Source organism: Erythrolamprus reginae, chromosome 2 (genome assembly GCF_031021105.1).
Source record: "Erythrolamprus reginae isolate rEryReg1 chromosome 2, rEryReg1.hap1, whole genome shotgun sequence".
NCBI lineage: Eukaryota > Metazoa > Chordata > Lepidosauria > Squamata > Dipsadidae > Erythrolamprus > Erythrolamprus reginae.
In genome coordinates this window covers 214,761,582-214,786,803 of record NC_091951.1, presented here as the reverse complement: position 1 = coordinate 214,786,803, position 25,222 = coordinate 214,761,582, and the positions used below count along the sequence as shown (strand labels likewise).

The following is a 25,222-nucleotide window of genomic DNA, read 5'->3' as shown; positions in this document are numbered from 1 at the left end:
AATCCCGCCCAGCTTCTCTGTTTAGGGTGACCCGCTCCCTTCTAAATCAGGGGGGAGTTGGGGAACCCCTGCAGGGCAGTGCCGAGGAATTTAACTCGTTTTTTGCTCATAAAGTTGCTCGGATCTGAGCAGAACTCGACTCCAATTGCATAACAGTATCAGTTGACAATGAGTCAGTCGAGGTGACTGGGGCTAAACGTGTTTGTCCATCTGTCTGGGAGGAGTTTGACTTGGTGACACCTGATGAAGTGGACAAGGCCATTGGAGCTATGAGTTCCGCCACCTGTTTACTGGATCCGTGTCCCTCTTGGTTGGTTTCGGCCACTCGAGAGGTGACACGGAGCTGGGTCCAGGAGATTGTCAACGCCTCGTTGGGGAGGGGGTCCTTTCCGGCTCCTTATAAGGAGACACTTGTGCGCCCCCTCCTCAAGAAGCCTTCCCTAGACCCAGCCGTGCTTAATAACTACTGTCCAGTCTCCAACCTTCCCTTTATGGGGAAGGTTGTTGAGAAGGTGGTGGCGCTCCAACTCCAGCGGTCTTTGGAAGAAGCCGAATATCTAGGTCCTCAGCAGTTTGGTTACAGCACGGAAACTGCTTTGATCGCGTTGATGGATGATCTCTGGCGGGCCCGGGACAGGGGCTTGTCCTCTGTCCTGGTGCTTCTTGACCTCTCAGTGGCTTTCAATACCATCAAACATGGTATCCTTCTACGCCGACTGGAGGGGTTGGGAGTGGGAGGCACTGTTCTTCAGTGGTTCTCCTCCTACCTCTCCGGTCGGTCGCAGTCGGTGTTAGTGGGGGGTCAGAGGTTGACCTCTAGGTCTCTCCCTTGCGGGGTGCCTCTGGGGTCGGTCCTCTCCCCCCTGCTATTTAATATCTACATGAAACCGCTGGGTGAGATCATCCAAGGGCATGGGGTGAGGTATCATCAATATGCGGATGATTCCCAGTTGTACATCTCCACCCCATGTCCAGTCAACAAAGCAGTGGAAGTGATGTGCCGGTGCCTGGAGGCTGTTGGGGCCTGGATGGGTGTCAACAAACTCAAACTCAACCCAGACAAGATGGAGTGGCTGTGGGTCTTGCCTCCCAAGGACAATTCCATCTGTCTGTCCATCACCCTGGGGGGGGGGGAAGTATTGACCCACCTCAGAGGGTGCGCAACTTGGGCGTCCTCCTCGATCCACAGCTGACATTGGAACATCATCTTTCGGCTGTGGCGAGGAGGGCGTTTGCCCAGGTGCACCTGGTGCACCAATTACGGCCCTATTTGGACAGGGAGTCATTGCTCACAGTCACTCATGCCCTCATCACCTCAAGGTTCGATTACTGTAACGCTCTCTACATGGGGCTACCTTTGAAAAGTGTTCAGAAACTCCAGATCGTGCAGAACGCAGCCGCGAGAGCCATCGTGGGGCTTCCCAGATTCGCCCACGTATCTTCAACACTCCGTGGCCTGCATTGGCTGCCGATCAGTTTCCGGTCACAATTCAAAGTGTTGGTCATGATCTTTAAAGCCCTATATGGCATTGGACCAGAGTACCTCCGGAACCGCCTGCTACCGCACGAATCCCAGCAGCCGATAAGGTCCCACAGAGTTGGCCTTCTCCGGGTCCCGTCAACTAAACAATATCGTCTGGTGGGCCCCAGGGGAAGAGCCTTCTCTGTGGCGGCCCCGACCCTCTGGAACCAACTCCCCCCGGAGATTAGAATTGCCCCCACCCGCCTTGCCTTTCGTAAACTACTTAAGACCCACCTATACCGCCTGGCATGGGGGATTTGAAACATCTTCCCCCAGGCTCATTATAATTTATGTTTGGTATGTATGTGCTGTTTGGTTTTTTAATTATGATAGGGTTTTTAGTTATTTTAAATATTAGATTTGTGCCATTATGATATTGTTTTTATCGTTGTTGTGAGCCGCCCCGAGTCTTCGGAGAGGGGCGGCATACAAATCTAATAAATTGAATTGAACTGAATTGAGATAGAGAGGGAGAGAGAAAGGAAGAGGAGAGAGCGAAAGGGAGCAATAGAGAGAGAGGGAGATATATATATATATAATAGATCTATCCTAGTCTCCCTTAATTTTCAAAAAATTCAGCTTAAACATGTGACATATATATATATATATATATATATATATATATATATATATATATATATATAAAGAGGGAAAGTTAGAAAGAGAGAAAGAGAGAAAGAGAGGAGAGAGAGAGAAAACAAGAGAGAGAAAGAAAGAGAAAGAGAGGGACAGAAAAGAGAGAGAGAGAGAAAGAGAGAGAGAGAGGGAGAGAGAAAGGAAGAGGGAGAGATGGGATGAGAGAGAGAAAGAGAAAAATGAGAAAATGATGGAGGGAAAGAATGAGGGAGAGAAAAATGAAACAAAGGAAGAAAAGGAAGAGGGAAGAGACAAGTGGAGAGGAAGGAGGGAGGGAAGGAAGGAAGGAAGGAGAAGTGGAGGTAGTTTGTTGATTTAAGTTTAAATTTACTTGTTAATAAAGAAGTATAAATTACTTTATTACTTAATTATTAATTACTTAATTACTTATTACTTCTTCTTTATTTTAAATATTGTATTTGTTCCCATTTTGTTTTTTACTTTAAATAAGGTATGTGCAGTGTGCATAGGGATTTGTTCATAGGGTTTTTTATAGTCCGGCCCTCCAACAGTCTGAGGGACAGTGAGCTGGCCCCTTGTGTAAAAGGTTTGGGGACCCCTGCTCTAGGCAGACCGGAATCCTGACTGTCGAGGGCTCAAATAATCGGCTTCATCTAAGGACTGTTAGAGCTGGAGCAACACCACTTCTCAACAACCTTCCCTATAAAGAGAAGGTTGGAGACAGGATGATAGATGGGTCTAGGGAGGTTTTCTTGAGGAGGGGATGCACAAGTGCCTCCTTGCAGCAACCCTCCCTCAGAAGCGTTGACAATCTCCTGGACCATGTTCCTGGACCCTGCTGGCCGAAACTAGCCAGGAGGGACACTGAGCCAATAAACAGGTGACAGAGGTCACAGCTCCCATGGCCTTGTCCACTTCATCAGGTGTCACCAAGTCAAACTCCTCCCACACAACAGGACTAAGATGAGCCCCTGTCATCTCGTCTGACTCGTCAGCCAACATCACATTGCAGTTGGAGTCAAGGTCTGCCTGGATCTGGAAGATTTTACCTGTGAAAAACTTCTTGAAATCCTCAGCTCTACCTTGGAAGGGTTCATCAACTCCCCCCCCCCCCCTCGATTAAGGAATGAGCAAGTCACCCTAAACAGGGCACAGATGGGCAGGATTCCGCAGATGCAATCAAGGCAACTTGTCATCTTGAATACTAGTTTATAAATCTCAATATGAGCTCTTACAATTGTTCGGTCAGATTCAAATTTACTTTTCTCCCAACACCTCTCTAGACGTCTCTTCTGGCATTTCATCCACTGCAGTTACTTGATAAACTAAGGAGAGCTCCAGGTTCTACTGCCACAGAGACATCACAAGAGCACAATCCAGTCTAGAGCCCCTGCCGTAGCCGTATTCCAGGCTGCAACAAAAGATTATAACGGATTGTGTACAAGCAAATCCGGTAAAACTGAAAGCCTTCAGGTCCATCAGACACTGGTGTTGAATCACCTAATCAGTTCCGCCTCCCTGCGGAGGAGGATTGGAGCCTTAAAATCAAGGCGTAACAGAAAATGATTTGACCATGACAAAGACAAGGTGTTTAAGTCCCTTAAATTCAGATCATTACTCAACTGCTCTGAGAGAAATACCAGGTCGTGAGTGTGTCCCCCTCCCCCCATGAGTTGGACCCTGAACTACTTGAGTCAGGTCCATGGTTGCCATGGAGGCCATGAACTCCTGCACCAACCCAGAGGATTTGCTGAATGACGGTATATTTAAGTTCCCCAAGACAATAAGTCTGGAGAACTCAACCGCCAGCCCAGCTACCTCTTCAAGTAGCGCAAACATGGCTGTTGACAAGCAGCTGGGAGGCAGGTATGTAAGCAACAACTGCTATACTTTGTAAAATAGTTCCCGTCATTTAAACTTAATTCATTTGCCAAATATCGTAAATTGTTCTGTATCTCCTAAAGCAGGGGTCAGCAACCCTTTAAGCCACTTGGACCCATTTCCCAGAGAAAACAAAACACCTGGAGCTACAAAACCAGGGTGGGCATGGTAAACTTGATGTCACTCCCACCGTCACATGACACCCCCCCCCCCCCCCCCGAGCTATGCCAACCCAGGATTTGTGGATGTTTTCTATGGGAAACAGGTATCAGTCTCTTTGTTTCTCTTTGTTTCTCTCCATCTTTCTTTCTCCCTCTCCCATCTCTTTACCTCTCCTCTTTTTTTCTCTCTCTCTCTCCCCATCTCTCTCCCTCTCTCTCTCTCCTTCCCACCCATTTCCCCCTTCCTCATCTCTTTTTCCTTCTCTCCACTTCTCTTTCTCTGTGCTGAGGAACAATTGTCACCCCTGTCAGAGGCTTCCCTTGGGTGACCCTCCTCCCCCTCCCGTGACAACTTGGCTGGCTGTGGCACATTCAGGGAGACCTTTCTCAAGCGAGTGCCAAAGTGCAGCAAAGGTGCACACAGAGGGCAGGTGGCTGCTTGCTTAAGGAGAGTTTTTGGACGTTGCTTCTCTCCTGCCCTAAGGATCCGGCCATTGCCTTGCTGCAGTGGTTCTCAAATGCCATGACCCATTAATAATAATAATTTAATAATAATTTATTAGATTTGTATGCCGCCCCTCTCCGTAGACTCGGAGAGTTCTACAGTTCCTCATGTTGTGGTGACCCCCAACCATAAGTCTAGCGCCAATTCTGCTAACAAAGCTTTTAGCTGATTGGGAACATCCCCACTGAAAAAGCCTCATTGATCAGATTATGTTCATTGATCAAAATATGTTCCAAGGCGCCGGAATAGAAGCTTTAGTTTCTAATACCATGGGAAATTTGTCTTTTCCCATGGTCTTAGGCGACCCATGTGAAATGGTCATTTAACCCCCAAGGGGGTCCCGACCCCCAGATTGAGAGCCACTGCCTTACTGTGTCCCTTCCCCACCCCTGCAGCTCTTTGGCTGAGCAGGGAGGGTGTAAGCTCCAGCCTAACGTGGCAGGAAGCAAAGGCTGCCTTACACATGTGGTGTGAAGGCAGCTGCAGGGCCGCTTCTATCTTGTCCTAAAAATCCAGCCATCGCCTTGGTTTGCCCTCCACCCCAGATGAGAGGAGGAGGAGGGTCGCTGGAGCAAAGGCAGCCTTCGCTTCCTGCTGCTTCGGGCTGGAGCTTACACCCTGCTGCTTCGGGTTAGCTGAAGAGCTGGGGGTAGGGGTAGAATGGGACAGGACATAGCAAGGCAATGACTGAATCCTTAGGGCAGGAGAGAAACCATGTCCAAAGACCCTCCTTTAAAAAAAAACTTTATTAGTTTTAGAAATTTTTCACAAATTACAGTAAATAATTGAGCAATTCTACATTTACTTATTATTTCTTTGATGCCCTATTTGATCCTGTGGGTCAGCTTCAATCCTCTTCATTTTAGCACCGTTAGAAAGAACAGATCCTCTTCTTTAAGAATATATTGTTTTAATTTTGGTGTCTGTTCATATAAGGATTGGAAAAATATCCTCAAGTGTTTGCGGGCAGCCTGTGATTATATTACAGGGTGCGTTCCAAAAGTAATGAAATTATTTTTTTTTAAAAAGTAATTTATTGAACAGATTTGAACAAGCACTTACAATTCTTCAAAGTACTTTCCTTGGGCCTCTACATATTTTTTCCAGTGATTCTGCCATGACCAGAAGGCGTCTTCGGGGACCTCTCGCAAGGTCTTCATCACGGCTGATTAGATCTCTTCTATGGATGAAAAACAGGTTCTTTTCAGGGCTGCCTTAATCTGAGGAAACAAAAAGAAGTTTGATGGCACGACATCAGGACTATGTGGGGGGGGGCAGCGTTGGCACCTAATGTTTGGCCAGGAACTCACGGACTCATAGCGCGTTGGGGCAAGGCACGTTGTCATAATGGAGTTGCCAGGTAGCGGAGATGTCTTTTCTTGTCCTGATGACCCTTTTTCGGAGTCTCTCCAGCACATCCACGTAGTAGGCAATGTTAAGTGTCCTTGAGGAACAAACTCCTTATGGACCCCTCCTTTACTGTCGAAAAAGACAATGAGCATTATTTTCACTTTTGATTTGCTCATTCCTGCCTTTTTAAGTTTGGGGGACTGGTCGGTGTGCCTCTCGGAGCTTTGGCATTTTGTTTCTGGGTCGTATTCAAAAACCCAGGTTTTATCACCAGTGATGACGTTGTCCAAATAATCAGGTTCAATTTCTACACATTGCAAAAGTTCACTTGAAATTTCCGCTCAGTTGTTCTTTTAGTCGTCTGACAACACCTTGGGCACAAGCTTGGCGCACACTTTCTTCATTGCTAAATCTTCAGTAACAATGCGAAACACAACAGTAGACAACAAGTTCAGTTCATTGGCAACCATCTTGATATTCAGTCAATGGTCAGAATCCAACAATTGTCGAACACGAGCTACATTGTTGTTGGTTTTGCTGATTGACGGCCACCCAGGTTGTTCATCGTGAACCTCTTCCCAAACCTCCTTAAAGGCCTTTAACCACCTCGAAACTTGTGAGTAGGACAGAGCAGAGTTCCCATAAGCCTCACAAATCATTTTATTAGTCTCCTCAAGAGATTTTTTCAGTTTAGCACAAAACCTAATCGCGTAACAATGCTCGATCGTCGATTCCATTTTTTTCGTGACACGGTCGGCGCGCAGAGGTTTACAATAACTGACATCCTGCCGCTTCTACAGCTTGGAGAGCACTGAGACCGGTTTTGCGGCAAAGCTTAGCATCCCCCCCAACTACTCCAAATGCTTTGGTCCCACTCCGACCAATAGGAGTGGTGCGGGAAATTCAATTGCATTACTTTTGGAACGTACCCTGTAATATTATATTAATTATAATATAATATGTTATATTATATTTATTATATTATATATTGTTATTATTTATTATACAGTGATCCCTCGATTATCGCGAGGGTTCCGTTCCAAGACCCCTCGCGATAATCGATTTTTCGCAATGTAGGGTTGCGGAAGTAAAAACACCATCTGCGCATGCGCGCCCTTTTTCTCATGGCCGCGCATGCGCAGATGGTGGAGGTGGGGAGCGACGAAAGTGCGGAAGCGGATTGCTTTGAATGTCGGCTGCCCCCGCCCCCCCCAGCACCCGCTCGCCCGCCCTTCGCCGCTCGCCCGCCCTTCGTCCGGCCACCCGCCCTTCGCTCGCTGCTCGCCCAGCCACCTGGGTTCGGGGGGGTGCTGGGAAGCCCCCCAGGCCGGCTGCGACCTTTTAAAACAGCCGCGCCGCTTCCCAGCTGACTCCCGAAGCCAAACGCGGAAGTGGGTTTTTTTTAAATTATTTTTTTTTTAAAAAATCGCGTTATAGCGTTTCGCGAAGATCGAGATCGCGAAACTCGAGAGATCACTGTACTTTATTTTAAAAAATGCTGCTTATTGAAAAAAGAATCACTTTTACTGCACCTGTGTCAAAGGTGCAGTGCAGAAATCACAGGCTGCCCGCAAACAGTTGAGGACATTTTTCCAAACCTTATATGAAGAGACACCAAAATTAAAACAATATCCGCTCTTTCTAATGGTACTAAATTGACGAGGATTGAAACTGTCCCACAGAATCAAACAGGGCATCAAAATAGCCAAAAATTGGCAAAAACTCATTAAATACCAACTTCTAACTCTTATATTTTTTCAACAACTTGAAGGAAAGTGATGCAAATTGGAAATCCTGAGGGGGGCGTGGCTTCTTCCGTGTGAGTCGGCAGCCTCTTCCCAAGCTGGGGGGGGGGGTAGCCATTCTGCGGCAATTTGGAGGTGCTTTTTTGCACCAATCCTGACTTGAAGGGTTGGGATTGAGAGGGGAAAATCTGGAGATTCACGGGGTGGGTGCAAAAATCCTGGTGGAGCCAGTTGCTTTGATCAGTTGCCATTGGAGGAAATATGTTACCTTTAGCATGGAGAAGTAGCGGCAGCAAAGAAGAAACAGCAAAATGAAGTCATTTGGGTGAGAATTTTTTTTCTTTGGGTTTAAAATTTGCTCGAAAGGAGGTAACTTGAGAGGGAAGTACTTTGCTTTGCTTTGAAGGTTGCAATTCACATTCCACAGGTGGGAGTGTGATTGATTTATAATGTCCTTTCCCGGAGTAGACTGCAATTAAAAAGTGCCAGGCTAATAACTGATAAACTTTTTATTTGGTGGAGGCTTCTCTTGAGAATGCTGAAGTACTATTTGATTATTTTTTGAATCTGGAAACATTGTTTATAAAGATATACGTTGTGGATTGCTCTATATTATATATTTTACTTTTTGGCTTTTTTGGGGGGAGGGGAAGAATGCTGCCATCTAGTGGATGTGGTGAGTGGAAAAGGTATATTTTAAGTGCCATGTTTTCATGGCTGCCTTATCAATGATCTTGGGCAGATAGAATTTCCCATGACAAGACAATCTGGTGGGAAAGTTATAACTTTGTGGTTGTTGCTTTTTGCTGTGTTTGGGACTTCTGTTATCTTTGGACCAAGACAGTGCAAAATATGCAAAATATTTTTTTTCTAAAGACCTTTGTTTATTCTTCCTTTTTTCTTGCTATTTTTATTTTAAAAAACAAAACACCACCATTCTTTTTTCTCCCATTTGATTTTTAATTTGGATGTATAAGTCTTTCACCTTCTCTTTTTTCCACTGCTTCCTCCTTGCTTTTCCTTCTCCTTTTTTGCGGGGGACTCTCCTTCCTTCAGATCTATTTTTTATTTTTGGGATTTCGGGGGGTTTGTGGTTGTTTTTCGTTTTGGTTTTGGGAGATTTTTCTGTTTTTTGGGGGGGTTACTGAGAAGTCTTTCCTTATTCGATTACTTTTGCGGGCATTTTTGGAGCACTGGATTTGTTTATCCATAACACCAACAAACAAAATAACAACAACAACAACAATAATAATAATAATAATTTTTTATTAGATTTGTATGGCACCCCTCTCCAGAGACTCACAGTGGCTCACAACAATAGCAACAATATAACAAATCCAATATATTTAAAAGACATCTAAAACCCCATTATTAAAACCATGCAACACAATCATACCATACATAAATAATATAAGCCCAGGGGTATCTCAATTTCCCCAAGCCTGACAACATAGGTGGGTTGTCAGCAGCTTATGAAAGGCAAGGAGAGTGGGGGTGGTTCTAATCTCTGGGGAGAGTTGATTCCAGAGGACCAGGGCTGCCACAGAGAAGGCTCTTCCCCTGAGGCCTGCCAGACGACATTGTTTAGTCGATGGGACCCAGAGAAGGCCAACTCTGTGGGACCTTATTGGTCACTGGGATTCGTGCGGCAGAAGACAGTTCCGAAGGTATTCTGATCCGATGCCATGTAGGGCTTTATAGGTCATTACCAATACTTTGAATTGTGACCGGAAACTAATTGGCAACCAGTGCAGGCCGCGGAGTGTTGATGAGACAGGGGCAAATCTAGGGAGCCCCACTATAGCTCTTGCAGCCGTGTTCTGCACGATCTGGAGTTTCCGAACACTCTTCAAACGTAGCCCCATGTAGAGAGCGTTGCAATAGTCGAACCTCGAGGTGTTGAGGGCGTGAGCGACTGTGAGCAATGACTCCCTATCCAAATAGGGTCGCAACTGGTGCACCAGGTAAACCTGTGCAAACGCCCTCTTCACCACAGCCGAAAGATGGTATTCTAATGTTAGCTGTGGATCAAGGAGGACGGCCAAGTTGCGAACCCTCTCCGAGGGAGTCAAAGATTCCCCCCCCCCCCACGGGTAATGGACAGACAGATGGAATTGTCCTTGCAAGGCAAAACCCACAGCCATTCAGTTTTGTCAGGGTTGAGTTTGAGCCTATTGACACCCATCCAGACTCTAACAGCCTCCAGGCAGAGGAATGGAACCTGATTGATCTCTGGAGAGATAGGCATACGAGAGAACAACAATATACTTTTTGATTTGGATTATGCTAGAATTAACAAAACAGATAGAAAAAGTGGATATTGAAATGAATGTGTGGGCAGATCATAATCCTATCATTATGCAATGGAAAGGTAAATGAAAAAGACCAAGATGGGTTTTAAAGAGAAATTTTACAAGAAAAAGACTTTCAATTATTTATAAAGAAAGAGAGGATGAGGTCAGATATGGTAATGAACAGCTAGAGAAGATAATGGGGAAATATTATGAAGATTTGTATAAAGAGGGACAAGTGAAGATGGGAGTCCTCAGCCACAGCCAGCCAGGGAGTCATGGGGGGGAGGGTCACCCGAAGAGAAGCCTCTGCCAAGGGTGGCTATGTTCTTCAATCAGCACCAGAGAATCAGCCCTGGGTGCTTCTCCATTCCCGCTGTCGCCCTTACCTTTCCAGGCCAGGGGAGGGTGAGGCTAGCCAATGATGGGCCAGGGAGCCACAATAAGGGGCCCAAAGACCCATAGGCTGCCAACCCCTGTACTAAAATATAGGAATGATTTATAAATGATTTATAAATAATTTAGATATAAATCCTGTGGAGTTAGGACTTATTTTTGAAATAATGCTGCTACTGAGAATTTCTGAAGTGTTATGCAATGTGCCTAACAAGAAATAGGAATATTGAATTGTAGAAAATACTGTATTTCAGCTATGTTTGATCAATTCAGTGTCTTAAACCTTTTGCTCCCAGGACCCCTTCCCTCTTTTAAAAATTAATGAAGACCATTAAAAAGTTTTCATTTGTATGGGTTATATTTATCAACATTAAAATTGATGCATTTGTAAAATATTTATTTATTGAATAACAATATTAAGTTCATCAGATATTGACATAAATATTTGTCATGAAAATTCCCAACATTTTAAACAAATTAAATTACAGTTTTTTTAACGTATTTAATATCTGGCATTTTGATTTCGTGGAGCCTTAAGAGGATCTTGGGACTCCCAGTTATCCTAGAATCATGCTTTAAGAATCATCAACTTACTTAATACTGTGTCCTGATATGGGCTGCCTCCCCATAGGCTAACTGGGATCCAGCTGGCTGTTTCAGACTCATCAGATGAGGGTGAATTCTTTTTAAAGAAGCAAGAGGATTTTGAGCGCAAGTACAACTTTCGTTTTGAGGAACCTGAAGCACAACATGTAAGTGTGGTAGAAGTGGCTAGAAATCTCAATGGGAAGACCAAATGCTCGGTTCATTGGGTAAAGCCTCTTTCTCTTTTCACTCCCATTCCCTCCCTAACAGGTAAAAACATATCCCCGCATTATTGCAACATCTGTCCGTCGAAAGGATGAGCACCGTAAAGAGAAGCGCCAAGAAATATGGGAGCGAAAGAGAAAAGTGAGTGGCATGGAATCTGGCCTAAATCTTAACCCAATGTGCCTCATTAATCAATGTACCTCATGTATCTCTTAACCAGCACTCACTTTCCTAGTTCATTGACTTACTAATTTGTTTAAAAGGAGAGGGAACAGAAGCATCAGGAGATGAAGCACCTGAAGAACCTGAAGCGTCAGGAGATCCTGGAACGACTAGAAAAGCTACATAAGATCACTGGTAGAGCAGGTAACAGTTTTCAAGAAAGTGATCTGGAAGGAGATTTTGATTCCAACCTGCATGACCAACTCATGGAGGTGAGTGTTCTTTCCTTTACTTAGACAGAATAAATCATAGACTGCTCTAGAGTAAATCTGATTCCTACTTCCAAATTTAAGAGTCTTGATTGTGTGAAACTGGGGCTATGGTAGAATAGCAAATAACAAATTCTTTGTTAGAATTTATGGCACTAGTGAAATTTTGATGGTGGAATTCAGGGTTTTTTCTTTGTTCTTTGCATGACATGACAAGTCCTTGCTTACCTAAGTACAGTGATACCTTGTCTTACAAACTTAAGTCGTTCCATGATGTGGTTCGTAAGTAGAAAGGTTCGTAAGATGAAGCAATGTTTCCCATAGGAATCAATGTAAAAGCAAATAATGTGTGCAAACCCATTAGGAAAATCCAAACTTTAAGGCTTAAAAAAGAGCGGCGGGTGGACAGAGTGAAGGCTAACGGAGTGGAGATGGACAGCGAGGAGAAGCAAGCAATGGAGGTCCTAACGAAGGCTAACGCCGCCCCAAATCGCTCCCAAAATCACCCCTCCAAAAGCTTCCTACATTGCTCCAAATCACTCCTAAAATCACCCCTCCAGCTGCTTCCTGTGCCACCCCAAATCACCTCCAAAATTACCCCTTCAAACGCTTCCTATGCCACCCCAAATCAAGATCACAACAAAAGCAAATGGAGTGAAGAAAGGCAGCAAAGAGAAATGAGGCATTTTGAAAGGAGAGGTGATTTTGAGGAGGCGTAGGAAGCTTTTGGAGGGGTGATTTTGGGAGCGATTTGGGGCAACATAGGAAGCTTTTGGAGGGGTCATTTTGGGAGTGATTTGGGGCAACATAGGAAGCTTTTGGAGGGGTGATTTTAGGAGCGAGATGGGGCAAAGGAAGCGGTAGGTAGGGGGGATTTTGGCAGCGGGATGGGGTGGCTGCAGGGAGCAGGGGAAGCGGAGGGCTAGAGGGGAAAGTGGCAGGGAAATGGGGCAGCTCCAGTGTTCCCTGCCTCAGGACTGCAGGTGCAAGCAAAAGGAGGCATGGAATCTCGGCGGTGGTGGCAAGCAAATGGGAAATCCAGCAGTGGCAGTCACAAGGCAGGGGAATCCCTGTAGCAGTAAGAGATTGCACACGCACCCTGGCTCCAGTTCGTAAGGTGAAAATAGTTCTTAAGAAGAGGCAAATAAATCTTAAACACCGGGTTCGTATCTTGAAAAGTTTGTATGAAGAGGCGTTCATAAGACGAGGTATCACTGTACGTGCTTATTGTAAATCTAGATTTGGCTTTGTGTACAGCTGGTTGAATTACCATTTTTGGATACTTTAGTATTCGAATAGTTGATGCATGGAACTCACTACCAGACTCTGTAGTATCATCTCCTAACTCCCAATACTTTACCCTTAGACTATCCTCTGTTGACTTCTCCTGATTACTAAGAGGTCAGTAAGGGGTGTGCATAAGTGCACCAGAGTGCCTTCCCTGTCCTAATGTTTCCCTCTTACTAGTATCAAGTATATAAATATTATTATATCTTTATATACCACCAATATGTACTTGACAAAACAAATAAATAAAATATGACAACTGAATGCATGAACTAGAAATGCCTGGCAAAAGTAACTTTCCCAAGAACCCATCAAAATATTTAACTGTTAAAAGGCATTGTCCTTAAGCCTGCTGAAACTGAGGAATAGCTCAAAAATGTTCCAGCATCTCATTAGAAAACAGATCATTTTCTTACTGCATTGATCAGAGTAAAACATCTTTGTTTATAATTCAGAATGACATACTATTTAATATCCATGAATATCCTAGTAAATTTGCAAGTGCTAAATTTGCAAGGGCCACTCTGACCATTTGCATTTTAAAAACATCTGTCTTCAAATAACTGCCCAGGTAATCCCTAACCAAATCTAATTGATCTAAATAAAGTTGAGCAAGATTACATTTGGTTAGTTTGTGGATGGGAAATGATGTAAAAATACCAGAAATATAGACTAGGATGCAAAGCTGTAAAAACATTCTGAAAAAAATGGAGACCTCTTCCATTTTATCATCAAAAAAAATATATGTACATGTCCATTCACTGGAACTCAAGCTTGACTTGAATGAAACTTATTTGTGACAAAAGATCCATAACAACCCAAATCACGGTATTCTTAATGCTTTCTGATAATCCCATAATAAAGTTAATTGATGTTTCCTACCTTGAGGGGCTTATCACGGTCTGCAATAGGTGGTCTTCTGGGTAGCCTTTGTGCCAATGCACCCACAGGGCAGCTGGATTCATAGGTCTCTCTCTATATGTCCTTTGTCATCCATGGTGTTAGCGCCCCAAATAGCATCTGAGAAATAAATCAAGTTCCAGTCCAATTCTGCCACTCAAGGTTCGATTTATTAACAGAACCATGCTGGTCACACCATCTTCATTCCAATACTAAGGTCTTCCCAGCACCCACTGCCCCTCCCAATGCTCCTAATGTTAAACTATTGTGGCAGGCCAAAGTCTCTGAATCCACACAATGGCTTCGTCCTGACAGGCAACCCCCCTTCGCAATGACCATCTCCTGTAACATTAATAAAACATATAGGAATTAGTATCGCTCTTAGATTCTGCCCCCCCCCAGGGGAGACTTTGGTTTGGTTGGGTAATTTTCATGGAATTGCTTAATTAATCTATCAGACTTGACATCCCGACTCTTAACCCAGGTAGCCTCCTACAGAGGGTACCCCTTCCAATGAAGCAGGTACTGCAAATTACCCCAGAAAATGCAAGAATCCAATTTTTTTTCACTTCATAGAGGGGGCGACTGTGCACGTAGCCCAATGTTGGACCCGATCACCAGCTTAAGCAGGCTGCAGTGAAAGACAGGGTGGATCCTCCCTAGGATTCTAGGCAATGCAAGCTGCACCGTGACCGGGTTGATACTTTCACAATTGAGAAAGGACCCAGAAATTTGGGACCTAGCTTTTTGCTAGGCAGCTTTAGCCGAATGTATCTGGTTGACAGGAAAACTTTATCTCCCACTTTAAAAGGGGGTTGAGGAGATCGGTGTTTGTCCGCTTGATTCATGTAAGCTTTTGCAGCCTCTGTTAGCGCCTTCTTGGTGTCCTCCCATCCTCTCTTGAGTTTCTCCATCCACTCCGCCAACATGATGGACGAAGGAGGTACAATAGGTAGTTCCGGCATGGGAACAAAATCTTGTCCACTGGTGACCTGGAAAGGAGTTAGTTCTGTACTGCTGTGTATGGAGTTTATTTATTTATTTATTGGATTTGTATGCTGCCCCTCTCCGTAGACTCGGGGTGGCTAACAACAATGATAAAAACAACAAGTAACAATCCAATCCAATACTAAAATAACTAAAAAATACCCTTATTATAAAAACCAAACATACATACAGACAGACATACCATGCGTAAATTGTAAAGGCCTAGGGGGAAAGAATATCTCAGTTCCCCCATGCCTGACGGCAGAGCTGGTTTTTAAGAAGTTTATGAAAGGCGAGGAGGGTGGGGGCCATTCTAATCTCTGGGGGGAGTTGGTTCCAAAGGGCCAGGGCCACCACAGAGAAGGCTCTTCCCCTGGGTCCCGCCAAACGACATTGTTTAGTTGACGGGACCCGGAGAAGATCCACTCTGTGGGACCTAACCGGTCGCTGGGATTTGTGCGGCAGAAGGCGGTCCTGGAGGTATTCTGGTCCGGTGCCATGAAGGGCTTTATAGGTCATAACCAACACTTTGAATTGTGACCGGAAACTGATCGGCAACCAATGCAGACTGCGGAGTGTTGGTGTAACATGGGCATATTTGGGGAAGCCCATGACTGCTCTCGCAGCTGCATTCTGCATGATCTGAAGTTTCTGAACACTTTTCAAAGGTAGCCCCATGTAGAGAGCATTGCAGTAGTCGAACCTCGAGGTGATGAGGGCATGAGTGACTGTGAGCAGTGACTCCCAGTCCAAATAGGGCCGCAACTGGTGCAGCAGGCAAACCTGGACAAATGCCCCCCTCGCCACAGCTGAAAGATGTTTCTCTAATGTGAGCTGTGGATCGAGGAGGACACCCAAGTTGCGGACCCTCTCTGAGGGGGTCAATGACTCCCTCCCCCAGGGTGATGGACGGACAGATAGAATTGTCCTTGGAAGGGAAAACCCACAGCCACTCCGTCTTATCAGGGTTGAGTTTGAGTCTGTTGACACCCATCCAGACCCCAACAGCCTGCATGCACCGGCACATCACTTCTGCTTCGCTGACTGGACAAGGAGATGTAGAGCTGGGTATCATCTGCATACTGATGATACCTCACCCCATGCCCTTGGATGATCTCACCCAGCGGTTTCATGTAGATATTAAATAGCAGGGGGGAGAGGACCGACCCCTGAGGTACCCCACAAGGGAGCAACCTAGAGATCGACCTCTGACTCCCCACTAACACCGACTGCGACCGACTGAGGCAGTAGGAGAACCACTGAAGAATAGTGCCTCCCACTCCCAACCCCTCCAGCTGGCGCAGAAGGATACCATGGTCGATGGTATCGAAAGCCGCTGAGAGGTCAAGAAGCACCAGGACAGAGGATAAACCCCTGTCCCGGGCCCGCCAGAGATCATCCATCAGCGTGACCAAAGCAGTTTCCATGCTGTAGCCGGGCCTGAATCCTGACTGTTGAGGACCTAGATAATCGGCTTCTTCCAAGGACCACTGGAGCGCTACCACCTTCTCAACAACCTTCCCCATAAAGCGAAGGTTGGAGACTGGGCGATAGTTGTTGCGAATGGTTGGGTCCAGGGAAGGCTTCTTGAGGAGGAGGCGCCCATGTCACACCAACACTCCGCAGTCTGCATTGGTTGCCTATCAGTTTCCGGTCACAATTCAAAGTGTTGGTTATGACCTATAAAGCCCTTCATGGCACCGGACCAGAATACCTCCGGGACCGCCTTCTGCCGCACGAATCCCAGCGACCGGTTAGGTCCCACAGAGTTGGCCTTCTCCGGGTCCCGTCAACTAAACAATGTCGTTTGGCGGGACCCAAGGGAAGAGCCTTCTCTGTGGCAACCCCGACCCTTTGGAACCAACTCCCCCCAGTTATCAGAGTTGCCCCCACCCTCCTGGCCTTTTGTAAGCTCCTTAAAACCCACCTCTGTCGTCAGGCATGAGGGAATTGAGACTTTCCCTCCCCCTAGGCTTATAAAATTTATGCATGGTATGTCAGTATGTATGATTGGTTTCTAAATTGGGGTTTTAAATTAACTTAAATATTAGATTTGTTTACATTGTATTATTGCTGCTGTTATCTGCCCCGAGTCTGCGGAGAGGGGCGGCATACAAATCTGATAAATAAATAAATAAATAAATCATGTCTGTCTTGAGGAAGGTGTTTGTCACAGGGAGCAGGCACTGTGTCTGCGGAACAGTTTCAATCAGCTATACTTTTTTTGTTTAAAAAGATTAAATGGGGAGGAAAAATGTGGTTTCAAGAATGCTAAAGATTTATTTTCTCCAGAAGAAATAAATCTGGAATGTTATCTTTTCCTTATGTAGAACTATTTTGGCGATGTGTACTATGGAGCTGGTGAGGAAGAGAAACCACAATTTGAAACTGAAGAAGGAATTGACGGTATGTTGGGACATCTTGGAGCAAGGGGAAATTGCTATTCATGTGAAAAAACATATATTAATATAAGGAGTGTCAGGGTTCTGACCAATGTTCCCTCTAATGTTTTTTCAGTGTGTGCAGAAAAGTATAGTTATAGAGCGGCACATTTTCATGCCTGAGCACCAGAATTTTTTTCACAGATGTCACCCAAGACAACGAAGTAGGTTTTCATTTTGATGATCCTCATGATGATCAGAATGATCATAAGGGGCATGTATAAGGTCACTGCGTGCCTACTGTCCCTGTCCTAATGTTTCTTTATTATTAGTACCAATATCACGTATATAAACATTGTTATATCTTTGTATACTACCAATCCGTACTTGACAAATAAATAAATAAATAAAATTCAATTTTGGATGAAGTGACAACATGATGGGATTTGAGACAAAAGCCTTTTCTCCATTGACTCTGGAAGGACAGTCCATCATGGGTTGTTAACCAATCCTATTGGTAGACACTGAGTTAATTTGAATAATTTACAGTCACCGCCCCCTTAGCAGCCCCCATGAGCCAGTTTTAAAAACTCAGTCCAAGTGTAGAGACTGTAGTTTTTATTGATCTGAGTTATGCTTAAGTATTTATTGTAATAAATTGTGTGTTTAATGTGTTTAATATTTTTCTCTCTTTCTATCCTTGTTTTACTACAGGTGAAGAGCTTACAGGAGGGGTCTCTGCCCTCCGCGGGCACCACCTCCATCGATTCTCCTCGGGGACCTCTTCCCTCAGAGGGTACTGCCCCAGGCGAGGAGCACCGCAGCCTAGGGTCACTGACCTCCGAGGCCAAACCCGGCTGCGAGCCGAAGGTGGGGGGGTCCGCCCCCCCCCCCACTGCGAGGCTCCAGGAACGTGTCTCGTAATAAAAGCCGAAAAGACTTGGACGCGTGCCAGCGCCTCTCAGCTGTTCGGCGCTTGGTTAAGATTGCCGCCGCCGCGCCGCCGATTTTAAAACTTGTTTTTCGGCTGCTAGAAGAGCGGCTCGGCGATTGAAGGAACGCAGCGGCTTGGCGTTCCGGGCGTGAAAGCCCCGTGCCGAGGCTTCAAGTGCTGGTGGAAGGGCGGTATCGCCTCAGGCGCCACCATTTTGGGGAGCTTCTTCTCGGGCACAAAATAGCGGCAAAGGCGGGAAAGTTCCTCTCCGTCCTGTCAAAGGGCGCGATTGAACTAATCAGGCTATTCTGCGCATGCGCAAGCCTGTCAGTGCTCCCGATCGCCATTTTCGCTCTGTGAGAGAGTCTGACAAGTGCAGTTTGACAGTTCCTGGAATACTGTATACGTTTGCCAGTTTGTGTGAGTACTATGGAGAGCCACACTACTCCGGAGAAAGTGACCTCTCCTTCAACGGTGTCCAAGGATAAGGCCAAAATGCCCAAGTCAAAGGACAAGTCCAAGTCCTCCCAGGCCTCTTCATCCTCCCTTAAGGAGGCGGAAAGGAGGATAAAGGCCTTAGAACAGAGGTTAGAAGCAACACTCCAACCGCCCGTGTTAACTTCTATGCCTTCGCACTTGTCTATGGCCAGGGAAGCGCAACCTACCATGAGGCCTGTTGAGCCCTTTTCTGAGAAGGACTGGTCCCCTGAGAGGCAGTTTGCCATGAACCAAATTCTGCCATCTCCAGGCCACAGTGGGCCTAGGCCAGGCTCTGCATCACACTCTGTGAGGAGCAACCAGGGTCCTTCTGCTACCTTCACACCCACAGCAGCAAGGTTGCGGGCACAGCCAGATTCTTGGCATCAGATGTCCCCTTCAATGCAGGACTTGATTACAAATGCCTACTCTCAGGGGATGGCGGCAGGGGTGCAACAAGTTACACAGCAACCTCGCCCTGTTCAGTCAAAGAACCTTTGGTGTGCACCGCCCCCCTCGGGTTTGGGGTCTTGGGCTGAAGAAGCAAACCCTTTGGAGGACACTGAAAAAGACTATGAGCTTCCTGATGATGAAACACCGCCAGAACAGCCGGTAGCGGCTGGTTTATTTAAGGCTTCAACTTTCAGGGTCTTGCTTCATAAGGCCAAACAGACTGTAGACTTACCAGGTCCTGGGAAATCAACAGACACCACGGATGGGACCAAACCGTCTACGGTCCTGTTTAAGGAACCCCAGCCCGAGTCTGAGCACATTCCATCCTCTGATATTTTCCAGCAAAGTGTTAAAAGACCCTGGCAACACCCAGCTGCAGCTCAGGGTCCCTCTGCAGTAGAAAGAAGATTCTACACATTTGATGAGGAGGTAGAGAAATTACTGGAATTCCCTCCTATAGATCAGCCAGTCATGCAGCTGATTTCCAAGTCATTAGTGCCCTCAGAGACTGGTGACAGCCTGAAACCTGAGGACAGAAAGGCAGAGGTGTTATTACGCAAAACACATCAGATGGCAAGCTGGGGATTTAGAGCAGCGGCGGCTGCTTCCTTTTTCACTAGAGCATCGATAGTATGGCTGCAGGAGATGCAGGCCAGACTTGGACCGGATGAGGGTCGATTGCGTCAAGATCTTGGAAAGCTGTTAAAGGCAGCGGAATTTTCAGCTGATGTCACTGCATGCTGCCAAGTTTTCGGCCACGAGTATGGCGACCACTCTGTCATCAAGGCGCCTCCTCTGGCTGAGAAGCTGGCCAGCAGACCTGAAGTCTAAATGGAACCTGGCCTCATCGCCCTTTCAGGGGGACAAGCTTTTTGGGGAAGCATTGGATCCAGTCCTCGTTGAGGACAAGGACAAAAGGAAGTCCCTCCCCAGAGCCTACAGGCGCCAGGATCGTCGCTATAACCCCTACCAACGCAGGTAGCCCTTTCGGTGGGACTCCTCTGCTCCAGCTGGTCAGAATACAAGACCGTATTCCCAGAACCAGTATACTCCTACCACCTTTCGGAGTGATAGAGTGCCCTTCCAGGATCGCCAGAGAGGGTATCAACAAACGAGGCGTCCCTTTCGTGGAAACCAGAGGGGCTTCAAGCGCCCTAAGTGACTCTGTTCATCAACCCCTGGGAGGCAAACTTCAATTTTTCGAAGCCTCCTGGCGGACTACGTCATCCGACAGGTGGGCGTTAGCAACCATCTCCCAGGGTTTGCGTTTGGAGTTCCTCCAGCCCCCACCAAACCGTTATGTTCAGTGCCCAGTTCAGCGGGACCCCCAAAAGAGGTCGCAACTTCAAAAGGAAATAGCCCATCTCTTGGAAATACGGGCAATAGAGGACGTGCCCAGGCACGCAATAGGTACAGGTTTTTATTCAAGGGTGTTCCTTGTACCAAAAACATCGGGAGGGGTCCGAATGATCCTCAATTTAAAACACCTCAATACCTACCGTACATCAAGTATCGACGGTTTCGGATGCATTCCCTCCAAACCATCTTTTTTTTTTTTTTATAATTTTATTTATTGATTTTTAACAATTTTAAAATCACACAACATAAAACAGTGCGTAGTGAAATGTGAATTGTGCCCACCACCCCGACATACACACATTCCCCACCACCAAATTGGGGGTATTTCTTTTATAATCCACTTAACCCAAGAGCAATATATCTGTCTACATATTATAGAGTGATTCTAGTTTATTTCTTGTAGCTTGGTCTCGGATTCTACTCGTCATATATCGTCTTACCTTGTCCCACCGTCCCATCAGCCGTCCCAAATCAGTTTCATTATCCAAATTTATCCTTTTTTCCATAATTTCAAATTGAATATGATCCACCATGTACCTATACCAATTTTGCATTGTCCATTTTGTCGCATCCTTCCAACCCAAAACTATTACTGCCTGAGCACTTTCTATTGCTGCTTTTTTTATTTCTCTAAATTCTCCCATCGCATTGCTTTTTACTAGTACTGCCATTTCCTTAGTGATTGTCCATTGTATATTTAACATTCCATTGATATCCTCTTTCACTTTTTGCCAAAATTCCTGCACTATCGGGCATTCCCAAAACATATGCATAAACACTCCTTTATCTTGACAACCATGCCAACAATTCCCCCTGACATTCTGCTGAAAATGTGCAAATTGAACGGGAGTAAAATACCACTTATGTAATATTTTCCTTCTCATTTCCCTAATTCTTGTATTTTTAATTTTCCTTATATCTTCTACTATATTTTCCATTTCTTGTACCTCTACTAATATCTCATTTTGCCACCATTTAGTCAATCCATCAATCGTGTCCCCATCTGACTGCACTAGCAGTTTGTATATATTAGTTGCTTGCGCCTTTATCCCCTCACTTTTTTCTCTTATTATTTTCTCTAACCCTGTCTCCTCCCACCATAATACTTCTTTATTCTCCCTTTCATTTAGATATTTACATATTGCATTTATTTGTAACCACCTTCCCTTACCTAACCACCATTCTATACGATTTCTACTTGGCCTGCCATCCTTCTCGTATAACTGTTCTATCTTAGTTATCCCTCTTCCCTTCAACTCTCCTATAACCCTATTTAAGTTAATTTCGTTTTCTCTATTTATTACATAAAGCGATGACAGTTTAGATTTATATAATCCTATTTTCCCTTGCCATTTTTTCCAAATTTCCATAGTCCCTTTCATTGGGCCTATTAATTTACCTATATCTCTCCTATTCCACTTCCTAAAAATTAATTCTCTATTATTCATCCCGTTTATCTGTTTTTCCAATTTCTCCCATTTATTTTCACTTAATTGCAACTCCATTAACCTTTCCATTTGAAAAGCTTCCCTATACAGCTCCAAACATGGAACACCCCATCCCCCCTCTTTTTCATTCGCAATTAACCACTTTTTTCTTATTCTTGGTCTCTTATCTTCTTCAATCCAATAATTTAATTTTTTATCCCACTCTTTAACCTTACATACCGATAACCCCCCCGACAGCACCTGAAATAGGTACATCATCTTGGGAGCTATCATCATTTTTAAAGCTCTTATTTTAGAGAGTCTCCTTAGCTTTTTATCTTTCCAGCTCCTCATCTGTTTCAACATTTTCCTCCATGTTATTCTATAATTAATCTCTTCCATTTTCACTGGGTTTTTTAATAACCAAATTCCCAAATATTTTATTTTTTTAAGTCCTAATTTCAACCCTGATTCTTTCCTAATTTCTATCTGTTCTCTCGGATCTATATTTAAACACATAATCTCTGATTTTTCCATATTAACCGACAGTCCCGATTCCTGCTTAAACTCTTCTAAAATATTTGTTATACCTTTAATCATCTCCATCGGGGTCTGGGTCAATATAATTGCATCATCTGCAAATAAATTTATTTTCATTTCTAATTCCCCTATTCTATATCCTGCCCAAGTGTTATCTTGTCTTATCTTATTAGCTAAGATCTCTATTGCTATTACGAATAATTTTGGAGACAGAGGGCATCCCTGCTTGGTGCCGTTTAATATTTTAATACTCTGCGTTCTTTGTCCATTCACTCTTATATATGCTTCATTTCCTTTATAAATCTCTTTTATAGTTTCACAAAATTTTTCCCCCATATTTAATTTGTTACATAATTTATATAAGTAACTATGGTTAACTTTATCGAACGCTTTATAAACATCTAATTTCAAAATTCCCTCCAAACCATCTTGACTTCAATCCGGAGGCACGATCTATTGACATCCATAGACTTGAAAGAAGCCTATTTACATGTGCCAATCCTGCCGGCTCATCGGAGGTTTCTCCGATTCAACCTGAACGGGTCCCACTACCAATACTGGGCAATGCCATTCGGCCTCTCTTCGGCCCCTCGCACATTTACGAAGCTACTCGACGTCTTGACTGCCCGTATCAGGTCCCATGGCATTCGGGTTCTAGCGTACCTAGACGACCTTATTATCCTGTCCAGGTCCCCGCTCAGGGCGCTGGAAGATCTGGCAGTCACGAGACAGACGTTGGAATCCCACGGGTTCACAATCGACGAAGAAAAAAGTCATCTTCTTCCAACAGCCAGACTGTTACACCTGGGGTCCATAATAGATACATCCACAGGGACTGTAACCTTATCCCCAGAAAGAATAGCAAACATTCGGCAATTGATCTTACACCTTCGGCACCAGCAGCGAGTATCTCTTGCATTTCTTTCAAAGGTGCTGGGGACCCTTGTTTTGGCTATCGGCATTGTGCCCTGGGTTCGTCACCATATAAGGGTCCTTCAATGGTTCCTTCTTCCATCGCAAAGGGTCAAAATGAGTCATTCACAAAGGTCTGTGCGGCTTCCTTCAGAGGTCAGGGAATCATTGAGATGGTGGACTTCCCCAGCCTTGCGCAAGGGGTCCCTCTTTTGCAAACGGGACCGCCTAATCCTCACAACGGATGCCAGTCTGTCCGGCTGGGGGGCCCACATGGGACTGCATATGGCCCAGGGACTTTGGTCTCCAGAAGATCTGAGCCCAATCAACATCAACTATTTGGAGCTCAGGGCAGTTTTTCTAGCTCTTCAAGCCTTTTCACCTTGGGTTCAGGGCAAGCATGTGTTGGTTTTAACTGACAATGTGGCTACCAGGGCTCACTTGAACCATCAGGGGGGAACGAAATCTCTCCGCCTGATGGTCGAGTCAGCGGCCCTTTTAAACTGGGCCGAGGCCCACTTAGCTTCACTGTCGGCGGAACACATTGCCGGGACCAGCAACGTTCAGGCAGACTGGCTGAGCAGGTCTACCCTGGACCCCGCAGAGTGGAGACTAGATCCCGGAGTATTCATCAGATAATTCAACACTTCGGGACTCCTCTGGTGGACCTTTTTGCATCACAAGCCAACATGCAACTAGTAAGATTTTATTTTCGGTTCCCAACACCGAAAGCAGACAGGGTCAACGCCCTCTTGTCTCCATGGCCCAGGGGTCTGTTATATGCATTTCCCCCGACATGTCTGATACAAAGGGTACTGGACAAAGTAATCCGGGAGAGAGCTGAGGTGATCATAGTGGCTCCATACTGGCCGCGCCGTCCGTGGTTCGCAGACCTGGTAGCCCTATCAGTGTTCTCTCCTTGGAGGATCCCAGATCAGGTCATCTCGCTCAGTCAGGGGTCCATTTGTCACCCGCATCCTCAATGGTTCCAACTAGCCGCCTGGCGTGTGAGCGGGAGAGACTGATGCAGCAACATCTACCGGACATGGTCATTGCTACAATGCAGGCGGCTCGTCGTCCATCGACATTGCGGATATATCAGGCGACATGGGCAGCCTTCTGCAGATTTTGTTCCAACCGCCAATGTGACCCGAAGCAAGCCTCGTTAATTGCAATCCTGGAATTTCTCCAATCGGGAATTGAGTGGGGCTTAGCCCCTAACACCTTAAAGAGGCAAGTGGCGACCCTTTCGACTATAATCCGTTTGTCAGAATTTCGGTCTTTGGCTCACCACCCATGGGTGAGGGATTTCATCAAGGGAGCTATTAACAAGCACGCTCCTCCTGTATAGAGATTCCCGACATGGGATCTCACCCTGGTGCTACGTGCACTCACTGGACCTCCCTTTGAGCCCATGAGGTCAATTTCATGTAGTATCAATTAAGACATTGTTCTTGGTGGCGATTACATCTGCCCGTAGAGTTTCGGAGCTGTCAGCACTGTCCGTTAGACCAGACTTCTGTGTGTTCCATCCGGATAGAGTGGTGCTGAGGCTGGATCCTTCGTTCATCCCGAAGGTGAATTCGGATTTTCACAGAAGGCAAGAACTTGTTCTTCCGGACTTCTGCACGCATGGTCAACATCCTTCTGAACTTCTGTTGGCACAAGATTGATGTCCGAAGTGCTTTGAAGCTCTATATCAGGAGGACAGCAGCATTCCGAAAGACTGAAAGACTGTTTGTCTCCTTTGCTCAGGCCACGATGGGTCTTGGAGTTTCTTCACAATCCCTTAGTCGCTGGATTAGGGATTGCATTGCGGAGGCTTATACAGCAAGATCTCAGTTACCTCCCGCTGGGGTGATGGCACATTCGACCA

General features: G+C 45.5%; 1 protein-coding gene across 1 annotated transcript in view; it reads left to right on the top strand.

Moving 5' to 3' along the window:
- KRI1 (KRI1 homolog) overlaps positions 1-25,222 on the top strand; it is a 157,887-nt gene that overhangs the window by 64,826 nt on the left and 67,839 nt on the right. The window contains exons 10-13 of the mRNA XM_070741788.1: positions 11,080-11,200; positions 11,304-11,399; positions 11,522-11,692; positions 17,194-17,269. Coding sequence (XP_070597889.1) covers positions 11,080-11,200; positions 11,304-11,399; positions 11,522-11,692; positions 17,194-17,269 — 464 coding nt within the window. The remainder of the gene's footprint in view (positions 1-11,079; positions 11,201-11,303; positions 11,400-11,521; positions 11,693-17,193; positions 17,270-25,222) is intronic.